We start from the raw sequence: 18,866 nt of genomic DNA on the forward strand, positions 1-18,866 counted from the left end.
AGAGAGAGAGAGAGAGAGAGAGAGAGAGAGAGAGAGAGAGAGAGAGAGAGAGAGATGCTGTGTGAGACGCCTCTATTCATGTGAATGAGGTCTTTCTGCAACCTCATAATCTCTTGATCTTGCACATCACATTAGACACTGACTGTCTTTTGCACTGAGGTGATCCATAGCTTATGAACATGCATCATTACTCAGAAGGCTGAGGACCCAGCTTGGACCCAGCATGCTGGTTCTTTTCTTATTATTCTGACAAAATCTGACAGGTTGCATCTTAAGGAAAGGTTTATATTGTTGTTTAATTTCATTGTGGTGAATGCACTGAAGCTGGGGGGCTCCATTCTTAGTGGAAAACTTGTGGTATGGCTTGTTATACTCCAGAGGATCAGGAATGAGCAGTTTGAGGTGGGAGCAGTGCATGGCTATAAGCCTCAAGGCTTGCCGCAGATAGCTTGTCATATACATGTACATATACATATACATATACATATACATATACATATACATATACATATACATATACATATACATATACATATACATATAGCCAGGCCTCACAGATTTGATTCCACATATTCACAAAATACTAGCACTGTCTGGAGACCAACATTTACTGTTAACCATTTACACCTGTAGGAGACATTTCAGATTCAAACCATAACAGGCACAGATGAGTAAGAGCTCATCCTGAAAGTCCTGTTCACAAATCCTCAGCCTGGGATTCTTCTCTCCATGTTTAGCCCAAAACTTCTCTGTGCAATATTGAATCGATTTCCTCAATTCCCCAGGCCTCTAATCTGCATTCTTTTTGGGTTCCTTAATTTAATTTCCACCTAACTTTCATGTATTCTTGCTCATCCACAATCTTCTTAATTGCTTTCCCAAACTCAGTTTTCTTTTTTTCTTTTTTATTAGGTATTTATTTCATTTACATTTCAAGGCTATCCCAAAAGCCCCCCACATGCTCACCCACCCACTCCCCAACCCACCCACTCCCACTTTTTGACCCTGGCATTCCCCTGTACTGAGGCATATAAAGTTTGCACGACCAATGGGCCTCTCTTTCCACTGATGGCCGACTAGGCCATCTTCTGATACATATGCAGCTAGAGACAAGAGCTCCTGGGGGGTGGGGGTTCCTGGTTAGTTCATATTGTTGTTCCACCTATAGTGTTGCAGATCCCTTTAACTCCTGGGGTACTTTCTCCAGCTCCTCCATTGAGGGCCCTGTGATCCATCCAATAGCTGACTGTGAGCATCCACTTCTGTGTTTGCTAGGCCCCAGCATAGTCTCACAAGAGACAGCTATATCTGGGTCCTTTCAGCAAAATCTTGCTAAGTGTATGCAATGGTGTCAGCGTTTGGATGCTGATTATAGGATGGATTCTTGGATATGGTAGCCTCTAGATGGTCCATTCTTTCGTCTCAGCTCCAAACTTTGTCTCTGTAATTCCTCTACAAAGCCTTGTAACCAGCCCCACAGGTTTTCCAAGTCTGGCATCAGAAACACCTAGATGCTCACCTTTGGGATAATTTCCACCAATTTGGAGGAAGACACGATATAGTGGGAACCAAGATAAAGAGCATCTACTGGGGGTGGCTTGTTTATGCGCACAAACTGAAACTTCATTTCTTCATCATCAATGGCCTAGGGAACATTACAGGCAGTGATTTATCTAGATTTCTGGGCTACAACATCTGATCAGAATAAAGTAGGCAGTTGATCAGTCCATTTTGTGGGGTAGGGTGATGACACCTCGTGAGCTCCCTTCTCCCTTTTGTTCTGACATATGAATATTTGAATTATTGGCCCTGTTCCTGTGCATTTTGGGAACAAGGTAACTGCCACAGAAGAAGGGTGTTGCTACAGGTTGAGCATAGAAAAATTTCATCCTTCTAGTGGGTGATAAGATGATATATAGGCTGATTGGGGATTAGTAAATTGGCATCCAAAAGAGTTGAGTTAGACTCCGGTGTGCAGGGGGCAAGAAGAAGGCAGAATTGTACAGGAACACCAGGTTCCCCATATAGAAATGTATCTCAACTCTCAGTTCAGAATCTCTCCAAGGGGCTCACTAGCTATAACTCAAATTTTATGTTTGCCCACCATGGCCCCACATGTGTGGTCCTCAGTGTCACCTTCCGAATAGTGCAGTCATTGGGGACCAGGTAAAGGTGAAAGGTGACGTCCTTGAGATACAGGTGATAGTAGATCAGTGTGATGGAAGTGATGGGGATGAAGTGTCCGACAGCCGGAATCATTCTCAGTAGAATCCCCACTGGGGAGAAGCTTGGGTTTTCCAGTACTGCATAATGCTGTTCCACCCTTGCTGGTGTTTCTAGGACCATCCCATGTTCTTGAAAGTGGGCAACATGGAACAAGGAACTGTCCATGATTCCCTCTGTGAAAGAAGAGATTCAAGGGATGTAGAATTAGTATTCCCATCAATCCATGCTGGGCTGGGAAACTACTACGCAAGGATTTAGAATGACTGTGGTGGTTTGAGTGAGAATGGTCTGCTCTATTTGTTGGAACTGCTTGGGAAGGATTAGGAGGTATTGCCTTGTTGAAGGAGCTGTGTCACTGGTGGGCTTTGAGGTTTGAAAAGCTCATACCACTATCAGTTTTCTTTTTCTCCTATTAGAATGTAAACTCTCAGCTACTGCTGTAAGCTTCAGTGCCATGCCTGCCTGCTTGCTGCCATACTCCTTCTCATGAAGGTCCTTGAACCTTTCCTAATAATGTAAGCCCCAATAAAAATTTTTCTTTTGTAACCTGCCTTGATTATGATTTCTATGTGGTTTGTATTTATTTTTTAATCTTTATGAGAAAACCTGATTACAATTTAAGATTTACTAATTAACTTCTAGTGACAACACGGCAGAATTATCAAGTGTTTTCACACTACTAATTCATGGTGCCAGGGAGGGTAAATGTGTCTTCCTTCCAGGGGTGACTCATGCAGACTTCCTCTCATTGGGAGACAGATTTGACTTTGTCCCAGGATAGTTACTGCATGAATATTCACAGTGGAGTGAAGGTTCATGATGGTCTTCTTCATGAATGCTATAAAGAAACTTGACAACCAATAGGTTCACCAAGGTGTTGTCATCACCAACCTCACTGATTCAGGATTTTGCAGTGTTCACTAAAATCTTTGTTGCAGGACTGAGTTTGATGTTATGATTGAGACCCAGGGTACATTTGTCTACCGAAGACAAAGCTATCTAAATCCCTGGAATGGTTAATCTTAAATGTGAACATAATGAAATCTATTATCACCTCAGGTCTAGGCCTGGGGGCATAATAGAAGGAAAATATCTTGATTAGGATAATTGATTTTGGAAGACCTCCCCCAGGTGGGTAACATCATTTCATGGGCTAGGATCCAGGACTCTGTTAAATGGAGAAGGTCACACAAGCACCACATTCACTATTGTCTGCATTCTGCCTGTTGATGCAAGTTTACCAGGTGCCACACTTCCATGTTCTCAGACTTCCATGTCATGTTGAACTGACTTTACCTTTGAACTTTGAGGCAAAATAATCTATTTTCTCCTGAGTTTCTTTGATCAGTTTTTTTTGAGTCACAAGTAAAGAAACCTAGATAAAGAGTTGATACCAGGAGTTGGGTTGTTGCTATTAAAAAAAAAAAAAAGCCGGTCAAGTGGTTCTTAGGCCTTTGGAACTGTTTTCTGGATAGTATAATGAAGAATTTGATACTTAGGACTGGAAATGCTTTATCCTGAGAGCAGAGCTTATGGTGACATTTTGGTGAACGCAGGAAAGACAAGAATGTTGAGAAGGCAGGGGAGGCCTGCTCATGAGCTTTCTGGGAGTAGAATGGTTTTTATTGGGAAATTTAAATGGAAAGAATCTATTCATGCTAGATTGGTCAAGGATATAGATTTATTGTGTTAATGCCCTGAATGTGAGTGAAGGTGAATTTAAATACAGGGTACTAATTTGTTAAGAGAAATTTCTTGACAAAAAACCATTCTGAATGATTCTTCAAAATCAGCTGTAATTGTTAGAGATCATCATCACAGAAGGGAAAACTGTATTGTACTGTGGCAATAGGAAAGGTGTCTTGAGGGCAAAGTCTCACTCTATATCCTTCATCTTGTGAATAACCAAATTCATTTAAATGCATAAAGCTTAAAGTGATGGCTTTCTGTGTTCCAAAAATACTCAAGTAAGGTTTCCCTATGGTCAGTACATTATACAGCTATTGTTGTGGTCACATTTCAAAGCTTCAGTAGAACTTGACAGTATCATTCCTATAGTTTTTTTTTTAATGTTTGAAAGATGCTATACTGAGAGGAGTCATTGAATCAGTATGCACAGTTTCAGATAGCAGCTGAGGCCAGGCAGTGTGTTTGAGTCAAAAGTCCTGTGAGGAGGTCCTGGGAGGTCATTCTATGAACCTTTGAAAGTGAAGCCTAAGAGGGAATATAAATCCTAGGATGTTGGAGAAGCCACAACCACATTTTTTTCCCTGCTAAATAACGTTTTAGGCAAGGAGTAGACATGGTCTAACAGAGAGGCTATGTGTACTTCATTTGTACAACTGGAGAGGGGGAGTTATCTAAGTCGTTTGGAGTCCAATGAATGATACCATGAGCTCCATGGCTGGAAATGAAGCTGCAGAATTTGTGATGATGGAGTTTGTCTTTCTGTGGTCTCTGAGCATTCCTTGCCATGCCCTGATTCTTCCATGTTGGAATGTCAGGGTTTATTCTTTGTCATTGAATGTTGGAAGTATGTAACTTGTTTTTTATTTAATAGGAGTTCCATAGTTAAGACGTTGCCTTTCATCTCTGTTTAGATGAAGATTTTATACTCTTGGAATTATTAAGGGACCCTTGAAACCAGATTGTATTTATCATGATGAAATAAAACTGAAATTTTAGAGACATGATTTAAAGTGATGTGCTTGGGTATGAAGTTGACAATGGTTAGAACTGTGAAGATGAATGTCCCTTGTCAACTTGATGTAGTCCGTGCTAATGGGCCCACTCATGTCTCTGGGATCAGATTTCTGGACTGCTTAACATGGTGAGGGGCAAGAGGGCAGAGGGTATCTTTTCTGCTGCTGGCTCATATTACCTCACTGCAGATGGGTGGTGGGGCCAGCTCTCCATCACTGGGCTGGCTCATTCATTTTCCCTTGACCAGTGCCAGCACTACTGTGCTGCCCAGGCAAGCTGTATGGCTGGCTCTCCCAAGTGCTGTGGCTAGTCAGGAGCTGAGCCAACTCACCTACTGTGATGACCCTACAGCTAGTTCTTCCAACTGCTGCAGGTGGTGAGAAGCACATATGTGTGTGTGTGTATGTGTGTGTGTGTGTTGTGTCACCCCTACATTTCTACCACCTTCTACTCACCATCTTCATACTATGAACAAACATCTTTTTCCTTTGCTGTGAGTTGGATTCTACTGGTGTCTTGGTAATCCTACTGTTGTGCTCCTTGAAGCAGGAGAAGTAAACCTGACCAGCTACTTGTAATACTCCTGGATTTCTCCTTTTTGTTGCTTTTTCTTTCATAGAGGCTGGCTGCGTGGTCAGAATGCTCTTGAATTCTAATTTCTTCTGTCTTAGCACCCAGAGTGCTAGAATTTCAGACTGTAGTATTGGCTTTCTTTATGAGACCATTCATTGGGAAACTTGTATTTATCAGACCATTTTTTGAAGGAATCTTTGGAGATCACTGCATTTGGACATTTTATGAGCCTTCTCTCTTCTTAGAATACTCCTCTTTTGTGGCTCAAATGGAATGTGGTGACATCATTTTCTCCCTGCCTGTAGGACTGTAATGGCTTACAGTATGGTTGACCATGGGTAGCAAATGTTCCTTGTAGTTTCCAAGAATCACTTTGCAAAAACCTCATCAAAGCAGTGTCAGGCCCCTCCTTTCTGCCCCAGCCTATGTCTGTTGCAGTAAAATGTCCCACAGGTGTTGTCCAAAATGATGGCTCCTGTTAAAATTGTGGCCCCATGATATCTCAAAGTAGATGCTGCCCTGAGGAGCTGTCCACAGTGGTAGCACCTCCCTGGAAACCCCACAGAGATGGTGCCTCTGCAAAAGCCAGTTGTAGTTGGGAAGGACTTCCCACCCTAACCCATGAGCCTGATACAGGGAAAAGGAGGTGAAAAAAAGTCACCAATTCCTGAGTAGGAAACCCACCAATTCCTGAGCTTCCTTCCCACAAACACCCACCAATCTCTGAGCATAAAACTCCACCAATTCCTGAACAGGAAAACTCACAAATCCCACAGCTCCCCACATGCAGGACTTGAAATCCCATCAATCTTCAATCTGGATATCTCTGCCCTAAAAAGATCCACCCCTCAGAAATCTTATGTAAACCCTGTCTAAAGTCCAATTCCTTGCTGTCCACTCATGGAGCAGAGGGCAGCCATCTCTGGATTTGTCCCTCCAGATTTTGAACCTCCAATAAATGTCTTTTATGGGATTTTCTGCCTGGTGTGACACTTTGGTTGGAAGAAGCCAAGAAGCAATGAAGAGAAGAAGAGAAGAAGTAAAGAGTAGGAGCAGGACTGAGGACCCTGAGATCTTCAGTTCAGCTGGGGAGACTCTCCCCTTGGAGCTGTAATGCCTCTGCTGAGGAAGCTTCTTCTCAGAGCTGGGTGGTTCCTAAACTCCCATTTCTCAGGATACTCTTGCATTGGAATACCTTTTCCCCTCAGAACTGTATGAGTCCTGGGCTCCAAGTCCCAGGGTACGCTTCCATCTGAGTATAAACAGTACACCTTAAGGTACATAGTTTGTAAAGAGTACTCGATAATCACCAGTTAACATTGCTATGGAGGACATCACTGTCTAATTAGGGATTCCTTCTGGTCAAACAGAAGTAAAGTCATAAGGCTGGGAGACATGTACTTCAAAGAAGATCCATCAGACAAGAAGTGATGACAAAACATTTCATTGTTTACCTCTGGAAACTGCTCTGCCTTATTAAGGAAGCCTTTGAACAGTTATTTATCACCCACTATCCTACAGTTTCCATATGGCCTGTCAAGCTCATCCATTATTCCCACCTCCTCCTTAAGCTTCCCTTGGTTACCTTGGAGGGCCACAAAATGAGGGAGGTACACTGCAGTCACAGCTCCTTGCTCAGCCTTGATGTCAAACAGAGGTCCAACTACCATGTGACTCTGCTGCAAGGGAGTCTTGTCGAGATATTGGCTCCAGGCACAGAATTCAATCTCGATTGTCACTGCCCTTGTCACCACAAAGTGAAGTCCTGTACTGGGACAGTGGTAGAAACCAGCCATGGGTAACTGAACTCTGGAAGAGAGAGAGGCATACACCAGTTAAAAATATGACTATTCATCTGTTGTGTGCAGACCCAGTGTAGAGCTCGGGACACAGCAGACTTCAGGCAGCTGGCTCTGAGTTTTTTTCCTCTGTTTTCTATGTGGATTCCTGATTAGTCACTTAATCTCTCAAATGTGTTTCCTCATCTGTACATAGGGTTAATGACAACATCACCTTAGAGAACTGTGGGTACTGAGCTATCTAATGCAAATCTCCATGTAGCACATGTAGGGAGCTGTCAGCTCTCCTGTGATGGTGTTGAGGGTGATGAAATAGAGGTGTGTGTGTTTGTGTACTTGTATGTGTAAAGTTTGGAGAGAAACCTAAGACCTTGTTCACACTAGACAAGGGCTCAAATAATCAGATACATCTTCAGTTTTTAGTGTTTCTATTCTTAAAGTGTACATTTCTCAATAATAAGAGTCTATCTGATGATAATAGTGGTAAATAATTGGTCCTGAAAGAACACTTTACCAAGATCTTCAGTTATTTTCTCAGCACTTTCTGTTTGGAAACTGTTGGGTAGACAAGTGCCAGTTTCTGTGAGAGGAAATGAGAAGTGACAGTTTCTTCAGCTGAGACAGTGACTGTGGCAGTGTTGGAGGAGGGTAATAGGTTATAGAAGACACCATTGGGTATTTAGGCAATTATTTGTGAGACTAGAATTCTTGGAGAACAAGGCTGCCATAAACATTGTCATGTTCTCAGCTTCAGGGGGGTTCTTGGCATATAATAGTTGTTAGTAAAGCAAGAATGCAAAGAGTACAGAGATTTAAGGTGGATCTAAGACAGGAGAAAAGGAATATAATGAGGGGAGGGATGCTGTGTACACCAGGGATAAACTAATCACCAGATAGACTGTTTCAGATAAGGAGCAAAGCTGAGCACAGACTTTCGGTGAAATGAAGTATTAAGGTCAGCACGTTGAACTGGTAGTGGTGTGCTGGTTGTGGAAGTCTAGGTCCTATCTTAATAATGGGATATATTGTGAAATTATTGTGGGTGAAATCATATAATGTCTTGGCCCTATAATACTGTGACAGCTGTACTGTCACAGTACTGTGACAGTGTTGACTAAGAAAGAATGAGCATAGTTGAAACAAATTGAAAGTGGTTGATGGATCTGAGTAACTGAAAATGGAAGTACTTGTGGTCTCCTGTTTTATAATTTTTTTGAAAAAGTCCCCTAATTTTATATCAGCCCCAAATTTTTATTTTATTCCTGGTCTAAGTCTCCTGAATTGGTGAAGAGAGGAGAAGTTACAGCATAGATTGGGTTAGGGGTTTATCTGTGTAGGTAGATCCCTTATGGAAAGTAGACTGGGTACAGCTAGCCTATGCCACACAAAGCTCACTCACCGGTACAGGTTCCTCTCTCTGTCAACCACCTCAGTAGTCACAGGTACTCTAGGGCCCCAGAACTTATCTTCAGTCCCCAGAGGTTCCATGTGTTTGTCTCCTGGAGAGACAGGAGAGCATGGATGAAAGGTCTTTAATGGTACAAGTTATGTTTACCACTCTTGTAGAAGAGGCCAGCCAGTGGTCACTCTGTGTTGTAAAGCCTCATCTCCCCTGACTTCCCCAGTAATCTACCATTGCTGAACTTTGTTATTTTGTTAATTTGGTTTGTTCTTTGTTATTTTGGTTAAATAAGGTTGTGAACCTTTTTCTAGATTGACCAGTTTAGGCCTTATCAGGAAGTGAATATTCAGTCTGTATCACTGATCCCCAGGCTACCTGCATATGTGTGTGTGTGTGTTTGTGTGTGCATATGCATTTGTGGCATTTTGTTTTATTTTCTTTACATTGTCTTTTTTGAGCAGCCATCCTACCATACCTGCTCCTAAGCCAGCCCTTGTGTTTTCTTTCTTCCTAGCTTGTCTCAAGTGGTTATGGTGAGAAAAGAACATAATTCAGAAGATGGATGAGCAGGGATACTGAGGTGAGTCCTAGGACATAGCAGATCAGAATGAGACAGTGAGCCCTGGTACAGAGCCTGATACAAGCCACAGACTTGGGAAAGGGGCAGCAGTAGCTTCCAAGGCTGAGATAGAGGGAAGTAATGCTCCCTCTGGGTTCTAGGTATGAAAAAGGTCTCGAAAAGGGTGAGGCTTTTGTTTATGGTGAACTTGTACTGTTCCATGTCAGAGACAGGGGGATAAAAATGATGAGCACTTCCAGGACATTTATTACAGATAATGCTTTCTGTATGGGACAGGGAATTTGTGCTCATAAAACCTCACCAATATCACTGCTTCAACAAGATTTTCTTGATGACAACAGTAGTTGACATGCTAATGTAGGTGAGGGAAATCTCTTAATGTTCCATGCCAAAATAAAGAGCTATAGGCACTTAACAGCTGGTAGGAGAGAGGTAACATCAGTCAGCCTTCTCCAGGCAAGGGTTACAACATAGATTATCCAATCCTAAGTGGCTACCCTCAAACATGTATACATGACCAACAGTAAATGGACTCATCCCGTTTTATTTATATATGCATATGTACACATAAGTGTATATACACATATATTTAACAACAATAATATTAAAGAAGAGTTTGGGAATTTGAGAGTTTGTGAATAGAACACAGGAGGAGTTTGAGTGAATAGATGGAGGGGCAGGAATAATGTAAATATAGTACTTGTGTATGAAATAAAAAAATCAAACAAGAAAGAGAAATGATGTCTTTCCCCTACAGATGTTCTTGTATCCTATATTTACAGGCACTGGGTTGATTCCTTTACATACCTGACTGTTGTCTCTGCTGCTTCAGTAGGGCCTGGCTATCACCCACTTCTTCTTTATCCATGTTCATTGTAGGGACCATCACATGTGGCTTCCTACACATAGACAAACTCTTTCCCTCAGATGTCAGGAAAAGCATGGAGATCCAGGGTTGTGCACACCATATCCCCACATAAAATCCAACCCATCTGTATTTTTACTCTGTTTTATGCTTATACTCTGAGCCACGACTGTATGAGGGCCCCCATCCTCCTATGCAACTATGGTGCTAGAACCAGGTTAATCTCAACCCCTCCTTTGCTTTATATGAATGTGTTCCCCAGTGTTCACACATTAGAATGTTAATCCTGAATGCAATGCTACAGTGCTCATAGAATGAAGGGTAAGACACAATGAGATCATGAGGGCTCTGCCTTCGTTAAGGGGCCAATAACATCACCACAGAGGTAGATTCCTGTGCCCTGATCAGATTGCCAAAAAATCCAGCTTAACTTCTTTATTTCAACTTTCTCTGTTGTGAAATCAGATGGAAGAGCAAGAAAGGCTTCTCTAGATACAGAGTCCATACCCTTGCCCTCTTATATCTAGAACTACAAGAAATAATCTCTGTTCTTTATATGTGGTGCCCAGTGTCAGACATTGTGTTCTAGTGAAAAAAGCTAATAATCACTTACTCTGAATGCTAATCACCAAGACAATACCTTCTCAACCTCCCTGATTTCTGTTCCCTACTCTAAACTCATCAAGCCTGCATCCTAGTCCTAGGATGAAGTGGGCAGTGTCCCGAGCCACCACCTGCATCCTCTGACAGGTATTCCTGCTCCTGATGTTGCCCCTTCCAGCACATTTTCTGCATAGTAGCTGACCATAAAACATGGGAGGAGATGCCACTTCATAACTGAGGCCATGGAATGCCTTTCATTGCCTCTGGGCAGAAGTAGAAGTGTCTTGGCATGGGCCATTATTCTTACTCTGACCCCTGTCCACTCTAGGGCCTCCTATACCACCTCTTCTTGCTCATTGACCTCTAGACAGGTGCCTCTCAAATACCCCATTCAAATGTCACCTGGATAGTCTTCTAAGTCAGAAATCTCATTGAAGGAAGCTGCCCTATCTGAAAGTCTAAGTCAGCACAAATACATTTCTGTGGATCTCTCAGGTGATGGTGAAGCAGAGCTGAAGCTCACCACATGTGGTTTCCTCTCCCTCCAAGGAGCTGCTCTCTCTGCTTTCTTATACTCTACGCCTGGTGTTTTCTTCTTGGGTCTTCCCAGATTTCCCATCTTTGAGAGGTCACTACAGCTCACCTTAGCTTTGTTAAACAGACCACCACTGCACTTACAGAATCCCTGGGTACAATTATGTGGACAGTGGGGGACCAAGTGTCCCTTCTTTGCTCGACTCAGGTAATAAATGTTGGGCCATGTCTGCCTTGTTCATGAATGTGCCCTCAGATGGCCAAATAGTGTTTGATGCATAGTGTTTCTGCAGGAATGTTTGTTAAATGAATGGATGACCCTCCTCTGTCTAAAGGCCCCTCCATTTCATATGCAGCACAGAAGCTAGGAACTTGGGAACAGATGGAATTCATGGTCGTGAACTGAAATGTGTCCAAAATCAGGGTTAGTACAGTCTCTGGGGGATGGAAATGGACTTTTCCCTCCCTGAGGCTTCATACTCCACAGTAGTGTGTGTGTGTGTGTGTGTGTGTGTGTGTGTGTGTGTTGGAACATGCACATTCTCTTTTATGTATGTGTCTGTCTGAGCATTAGTGTTTAAACAGTGATACACAGAGTGTGTTTTGCTCTCTAAGCATTTCTCTATGTCTTTCTTCACTGACATCACACTTACTGTTCCCAGAGGACACTCCATTAATTCACCTTTTTATATTTTTTTCTGATGGAAGAGCTTAAGTTGGCATGGTGTATAATCCTATTTTTGCTAAAAAATTACAACCTCTGTACACACAGACCCCTTCCTTACTTCAGTCTCTGTGGTTTCCTGTTTTTTTTTCAGGCTTTCTGTGTCTTTTCCACCTCAGGTCCCATTCTCCATTTCCCAGCTTCAAACCAGCCACATAGGGCCAGGGTTGATCAGGCGGATCTTTGTCTCCTTCTCCTTCTTACCATGTGCTGGAGATGTGCAGCTTTGGATTCTTTGCCTCCAGAGTCCTGAGCAGTGCAATCACTTGGTCACTGAGAGATGCCTGGTCCAGCCTACAAATACAAAAGGGGGCTGCTTCTTCTGAGATCCACCACAGGATCTTAAGACATCAGAGTCCAGATCCTGGACTCTGTTGTCTATGGATGGAGCCAGTGAAGAGGCTCATTCAGTATTATCCTTGATAAAAAATCAGGACAGGATAGAAACAGAGAGAGCAGCAGCAGGCTGTGAGGAAGATGTGTTCATGAAGCAGTTTCAGTGGGACTTGGTCAGTGTTCAGTGATCTGAATACAGGAAGTGGACCTTTGAAACATTCCAGAGCTGAAATGTGGGGCTGGCCCTTTATACTTGCTCTCCACAGGTCAGTCATTGGAGATAGATTGTCCTTGGGAGGGGAACATGGCAATAGATGAGGGGACTTCTGTTGGCAAAGGGCACATCTGTAGCTGTCTGCATTCCTAAAGGCTAATAGTCATGCCCACATCCCCAGAGAGATTCTGGGAAGCTCTTCAAGGTGAACACATAGTGCCGGATGCAAGGTTCCATGGCATTCACCTTGAAGGAAAGAGACTTAGTTCTTTCTCACCTCCCCCCTCCATTCCTCTAGTGCTAAGGAAGAAACACTTGTCCTTACACAGAAGCCACTACCAAGGCCCTCTGATCCATTCTTATAACACTCAGGCTTCAGGGTTGATGATGGTGTTAGAGTAGTGCCTGTCTTCTCTGGGTTTTAGAGTCCTCAGTTCCTAAGCATGGGTACATCATTGCTACTCTGCCTGCTGTGAGGCATAGACAAGTTGGGAGAGGAAAGACTACTCCTCCTCCTCCTCCTCCTCTGAGAGGCTGTGAAATGACATCAAGTTGCTTTCTGGGGAGGGCAACAGAACCTTTGAGTTCAAGATTGTTATGTCTCCAGGAGGGAAGGAGACAGGTAAGAATTCACATGTAATTGAGTTGCCTGGAAGGCAGATCTTCAGTAAAGTCCAGTCCTGGACTTCTTCTTTATTGTACGAGGAACAGTCATGCCTAAAAAACTTGCTGAGGAGCAAATGTGCCAACCATCTGAGCCTGTTTCCTCTACCAGAGGTGAGAAAATAAGGATCTTCACTGCAAAACTTCTCCTAAGGTTTGAAGGTTGCAGGAGAAGGCCAGACAGAGGGAAATCCCAGGGCACAGGCTTGCTTGACTCTTCCTGTTGTCTGGAAGAACCAGCAGGCCCTGGGTACAGGGGTATGTAGCATCTGTGCTTCTCTAAGCTCATGATGGCCACTGGCCAGCAACCTCTGGGAAGTGTTCCTCTAGAAACGGTCTGGACTTGTGTTGGAGAGGTGGAGGGACCAGAGAGGAAGCAACTTAGAGACAGCATGAATGGCTGTATGGAGAAGGACACATATCTCCAGGGCTGTAGTTTGGATGCTTTCTTAGTTTGTATGGAATTTAAGCCAGGAGGAATGGTACAGCTCTAGGTGCTGAAAACTATCTCAGACTACTGTAGTAGTCTCTATGGTGACTATGGTTCCAGGACCTATCTTTTCCAGAGCCTTTCCCAACTTTGTGTTTGCCTGGTCTGCTGGTCTCATTTTGGCTGAAACAAGGTCTATTTCTCCTTCATACCTCAGAGAGATCTCTTGTGCCATTCAGTAAAATTATCCCTCTTACAGAATTACACTCTCATAACATTGTTGACCGAACAACATTCAGCAGTTTGTCAATTCAGAGTCACAGGCTGATGGGTGATCAATATTTCTCTATTTCCACATAACTCAGAAGAATAAGTCATATGCATTCATTTTTGTTTCCTAGGGCCTGCACCAATGTTTGGCATACAGAGGACTTGATATGATGCATACATACATGAATTAATGAATGAATAAATGATAGAAGCACTCTCTTTGAGGAAAGCAAACCTGAGATTCCCTTACTATATATAGCCATGCTAATGTATGTGATTCCACCATACCCAGCTACTTACCTAGTATTAGTTTGTTTTTACATATGTATACTGTAGGCTGTTTCATATGTACTGTTTAATATACATTCTGTGTCCATGAGATGGGTATCACATTCCATTTAATCCATGAGGAGACTGAGTTTTCCAGAAGACAGTGACTTGCCTAATCACAGGGTGTTAGTGGCACAGCTGCTCAGGAGTCAGGCTGGTTATGATATATCTATCCCTTTTCTATGTTTTGTCATCTGGGAACTCACCTATGTCCCTTCCCATCCTATGTCCAGAAAGGTATCTCAGGGCTTGCTTACCACAGGATGCTGAGGTTGCAGGCAGGGTTCCTGAGCCCCTCACACAACATCTTCACACCACCATCACCCAGGTTATTCATCTGCAGATCTAGCTCAGTCAGGCTGGAGCGGGCACTGAGTACTGAAGCCAGAAGTGAGCAGTATGTGGATGTGAGGCCGCATTCAACAAGCCTGCATGGGAGATGCTCACTGTCAGCTTATCCAGGGCTCTTTGCTTTTGAAAACTTATCTCAGGTCTCCCTTTGTGAGCCTTGGCATGCTAAGCTGCCAGTGGTTAGGTCTCTGTTGTGCCTTTTCTGGTCTAGGCAGAGAATTCCAAGCTCTCCACAGCTGAGCTGCAGGAGCAATGGATATAGGGTCAGGATCAATGTTCTGTTGCCATTGGCCAAGGTAGAGCTCCATAGACCTAGAACCTCTCACTGCTCTATTTCAAGAGTCATGTGACATGAAATTCAAAAGACACAGAATAGGGCATGATCTCATTCATTAAGTAAAGTCTTAATCAAGATAAAGTCCATAGAAACCTAGTAGAAGTTTGATTATAAGGGCACTGGGCAGGAGGAAATGGGAAGATATCATTTCTTGGACCTAGAGCTTTCTCCCCTCAGGCTTCCCTTTGCCTCTGTATTCTTCACTTCTGCTTTATCCATGTCCTCAAGAAGTGTGCTCCACTGAAGTCCTCATGAGTCCAGTGTTATCATTAGCTAGTGGGATTTCTTGATGATGAAGTCTCTCATGATCCCCAAGAACAGAATCCCATTTGTTTATCTTAACAAGTCTGGCATGTGTTATAGGTGTAAAGGGAGTTCAGTGAATATTTGATAAATACTAAGCCTCCTTCTAGAGTTACCCTTCTCCTTTACTTTAGTCTCCTTCCATCTACACCTGCTTCAGGGTTCTCGAGAACCCCCTAGTCCAGACTCACCACAAGGTCTTTAGTTGGCAGCCACGCTTTCTCAGGGCCTTACAAAGACTGTGTACTGCATAGTAGCTCAGTGGATTTCCACTTAGGTCCAATTCTTCCAGGTTTCTGGTTAACTTAAGATTGGAGAAGAAAATCTTCCAACTGGCATCAGTGATTGGGGTCCATCTGTACCTGAGGGTAGAGAGAGGTAGGAGAGGGATGTGACATGCATGTGCAAGGTCTGTACATAGCCCCACATAGCAGATAGGTTTCTATCTGCCTGAGCCCCAGGCACTGGTATGCCATCCCCAGAATTCACTAGACATCTACATGTTCCTTTGCTTCATATTCTGGATCCTCTCTTTTGTGTGGTTCCTCATCTATGTCCTTTCTATTAGCATGCTGTGTGCTCATTTTGTGTGTCTGCTTCTGACTCAGTCCAAGTGTCCCAAACGTGTGAACAAATGGCTTGCATCTTTTCTTTTTAAGCTGTAGTGCTCAGCTTAGGAACTGACACAAAGTGGGGCTTTGGGAATTCAGATAGGCTTCCTCTCTTTGATGTGAGAGCACCTGCTTTCCTTTGGAACACATTTCTTGAGTCTCATGATGGAACTGGAAAACTGGAAGGAAAAGAGCTCAGGAGAGGCAGTTGAGAATGACTTCATGATGGTATGTCAAGCATGATCACACTCTGTATACTATAGCTGTGTTGGTTCACATGGTCCTTGAATTCTTCCAAGGATACAAGGATACAAGGAGGACCATAGAGAGAAGAGAGAGAAGGGATAGTTGACACTCCCCCTCCCAGAGAGAGAGAGAAGGAGAGAGAGACAGAGAGAGACAGAGAGAGAGAGAGACAGAGAGAGACACAGAGAGAGACAGAGAAAGACAGAGACAGAAAGACAGAGATAGAGGGACAGAGACAAACAGAGAGAGACACAGATACACAGAGAGACACACACACACAGACACACAGAGACACACAGAGAGATAGAGATACAGATAAATTCACAACACCAAAGAATTATTAGGGAAACCAAGTAGTAAATTTCAAAGAATGATTATTTTAAAAAGTATTTATATCTTTTAAATTTGTATGTATGATACTTTGCCTGCTTGTCTGTGCCTTATATGAATGTAGGAGCAGGCAGAGCATAGAAGCTGGGCTTGGTATCTTCAGGAACTCCAGTTAAGGTAGTGTGAGCCATCTAATGTGGGTGCTTGGAATGGATCCACATTTTTTGAAGAGCAGCAAATGTTCTTCCTTGCTGATCCACTTCCCTAGGATGGCAGTTTTGATGCATTGTCAGTATTTACACTGAATGAATGTGGAAATCCAGAATATATTATTTAAAAAGTATGAGTTGCCATTATGAGCCACACACAGAGAAATTGTTCACTGCCAATTCTGATGCCTTAATTTCCTGAGCTAGTCCTTTATCTTCTCTTGGCTTTGGCTAATTCTACCTTTGAACTATTTTCCTTGTGTGTAATGGACTCCTAGTTTTTTATTTATTTATTTTTTTGTCAGCCTTATCTGTCTGACTTTTCCTCTCAACTTTTCTTTCTTCCTAGCAGCTGAAGACTTCCACTTTCCCATGGGATCACTCCATGGTCCTAATGGCATTGACCTTCTCAAACAGAATGGTGTTCCTGGATCTCCTGTCCTATCTAACCTCCATCTCTGTACATACTCAGAATTCTTTTCTTTTCTTTTCTTTTTTTCATTGTCAACTTGCCTTCTTGGTTCAATTGCTGGGCACTACTATCTCCCACCTGGGAAACTCACTCTTACCACGACTCTTAGCTTTGTACCTCCCACCTGCCGTTACTTAGTTGGTCAGTTGAATCTAGTCCCTGCTAGACATCTTAGCCCACTGTTTCCTCCCTAGAACTCACATCGATGTCTGGTTCTCCTCTATCCAAAGCATGGTGGAACTCCCTCTTCTCTTCCTTGTGTGCCCTTTTCCTCCTGGGACCATGAAGTTCTGCCTGCACCTTCTGCCCAGCAATTGGCCCATGGCTTTCTTTACTGACAGATCAAGAATCAAATGGGGGAACTGAACCCTAACACCAGAACCCCCCTGTCCCCATCTACAACCCTGAAGTTCTTGAAGAACTTAGGGAACATGGGAAGTCACCACCCCCACCCCCCAAAAAAAATCAAACCAGGCTCATGCAAGAACAGATGACTGGCAAAGCAGTGAGAAAGATGGCATCATTGGTAGAGAGGCTGGCTCACTAGCCCGACAACAAAGGTGGCAAAATAAACAGTACCCAACGGTTGTTCCCTGATCTTTACACTTATACCTGCATACATGGAGTCATGCTAATAAGATTTAAGTAAGGCCCCCAAAAGCAGTGTCAATTCCCATATACTGAATTGAACAACAAATAAATAAAAACCATAATATTGCTCAATGAATAGCTAACAATACTTCTAAGATTAGAACATCTGTTGACTTTTAAAAAAATTATTGGATGTTTTCTTAATTTACATTTCAAATGTTGTCCTCTTTCCTGATTTTCCTCCCTCTTGGAAACACCCTATCACATCCTACCTCCCCCTGTTTCTATGAGGGCGTTCCCTCACCCACCCACCCACTCCCACTTCCCTGCCCTAGATTCCCCTAAACTGGGGCATCTATTGAGCTTTCATAGGACCAAGGACCTCTCCTCCCATTGAAGCATGACAAGGCCATCCTCTGCTACATATGCAGCTGGAGCCATGTGTACTCCTTTGTTGATGGCTTTGTCTCTGGGAGCTCTGTGGGGGGGTCTGGTTGGTTTATATTGGTATTCTTCCTATGGAGTTACAAACCCTTTCAACTCCTTCAGTCTTTTCTCTAACTCCTCTATTGGGGATCCCACATTCAGTTCAATGATTGGCTGCTAACATCCACCTCTGTATTTGTAAGGCTCTGGCAGGGCCTCTCAGAAGACAGCCATATCAGGCTCTTTTCAGCACACACTTCTTGGCATCCACAATAGTGTCTGGATTTATTAACTGTATATGGGATGAATCCTCAGGTGGGACAGTCTTTGGGTGGCCTTTCCTTCAGTCTCTGCTCTACACTTTATCTCCATATTTACTCTTGTGAGTATTTTGTTCTCTTTCTAAGAAGGACCAAAGCACCCATACTTTGGTCTTCCTTCTTATTGAGCTTCATGTGGTCTGTAAATTGTATCCTGGGAATTTGGAGCTTTTGGGCTAATATCCACTTATCAGTGAGTGCATACCACGTGTGTTCTTTTGTGATTGGGTTTTCTCACTCAGGATGATATTTTCTAGTTCTATCCATTTGCCTAAGAATTTCATGAATTCATTGTTTTTAATTGCTGAGTAGTATTCCTTCGTGTAAATGTACCACATTTTCTGTATCCATTCTCTGTTCAGGGACATCTGGGTTCTTTCTAGCTCGTGGCTATTCTAAATAAGGTTACTATGAACAT

General features: G+C 43.1%; 1 protein-coding gene across 1 annotated transcript in view; it reads right to left on the minus strand.

The window, feature by feature from the left end:
• The window catches only part of LOC110305069 (NACHT, LRR and PYD domains-containing protein 1a), a 43,050-nt gene that overhangs the window by 2,248 nt on the left and 21,936 nt on the right, over positions 1-18,866 (minus strand). Inside the window, exons 3-10 of the mRNA XM_021176843.1 lie at positions 15,435-15,605; positions 14,510-14,680; positions 12,214-12,303; positions 10,091-10,182; positions 8,701-8,800; positions 7,088-7,311; positions 2,137-2,399; positions 1,520-1,645 (exon numbers count right to left, since the gene is read on the minus strand). Of these exons, the coding sequence (XP_021032502.1) occupies positions 1,520-1,645; positions 2,137-2,399; positions 7,088-7,311; positions 8,701-8,800; positions 10,091-10,182; positions 12,214-12,303; positions 14,510-14,680; positions 15,435-15,605 (1,237 nt within the window). The remainder of the gene's footprint in view (positions 1-1,519; positions 1,646-2,136; positions 2,400-7,087; positions 7,312-8,700; positions 8,801-10,090; positions 10,183-12,213; positions 12,304-14,509; positions 14,681-15,434; positions 15,606-18,866) is intronic.

The sequence above is a fragment of the Mus caroli genome, chromosome 11 (assembly GCF_900094665.2).
Source record: "Mus caroli chromosome 11, CAROLI_EIJ_v1.1, whole genome shotgun sequence".
Lineage (NCBI taxonomy): Eukaryota > Metazoa > Chordata > Mammalia > Rodentia > Muridae > Mus > Mus caroli.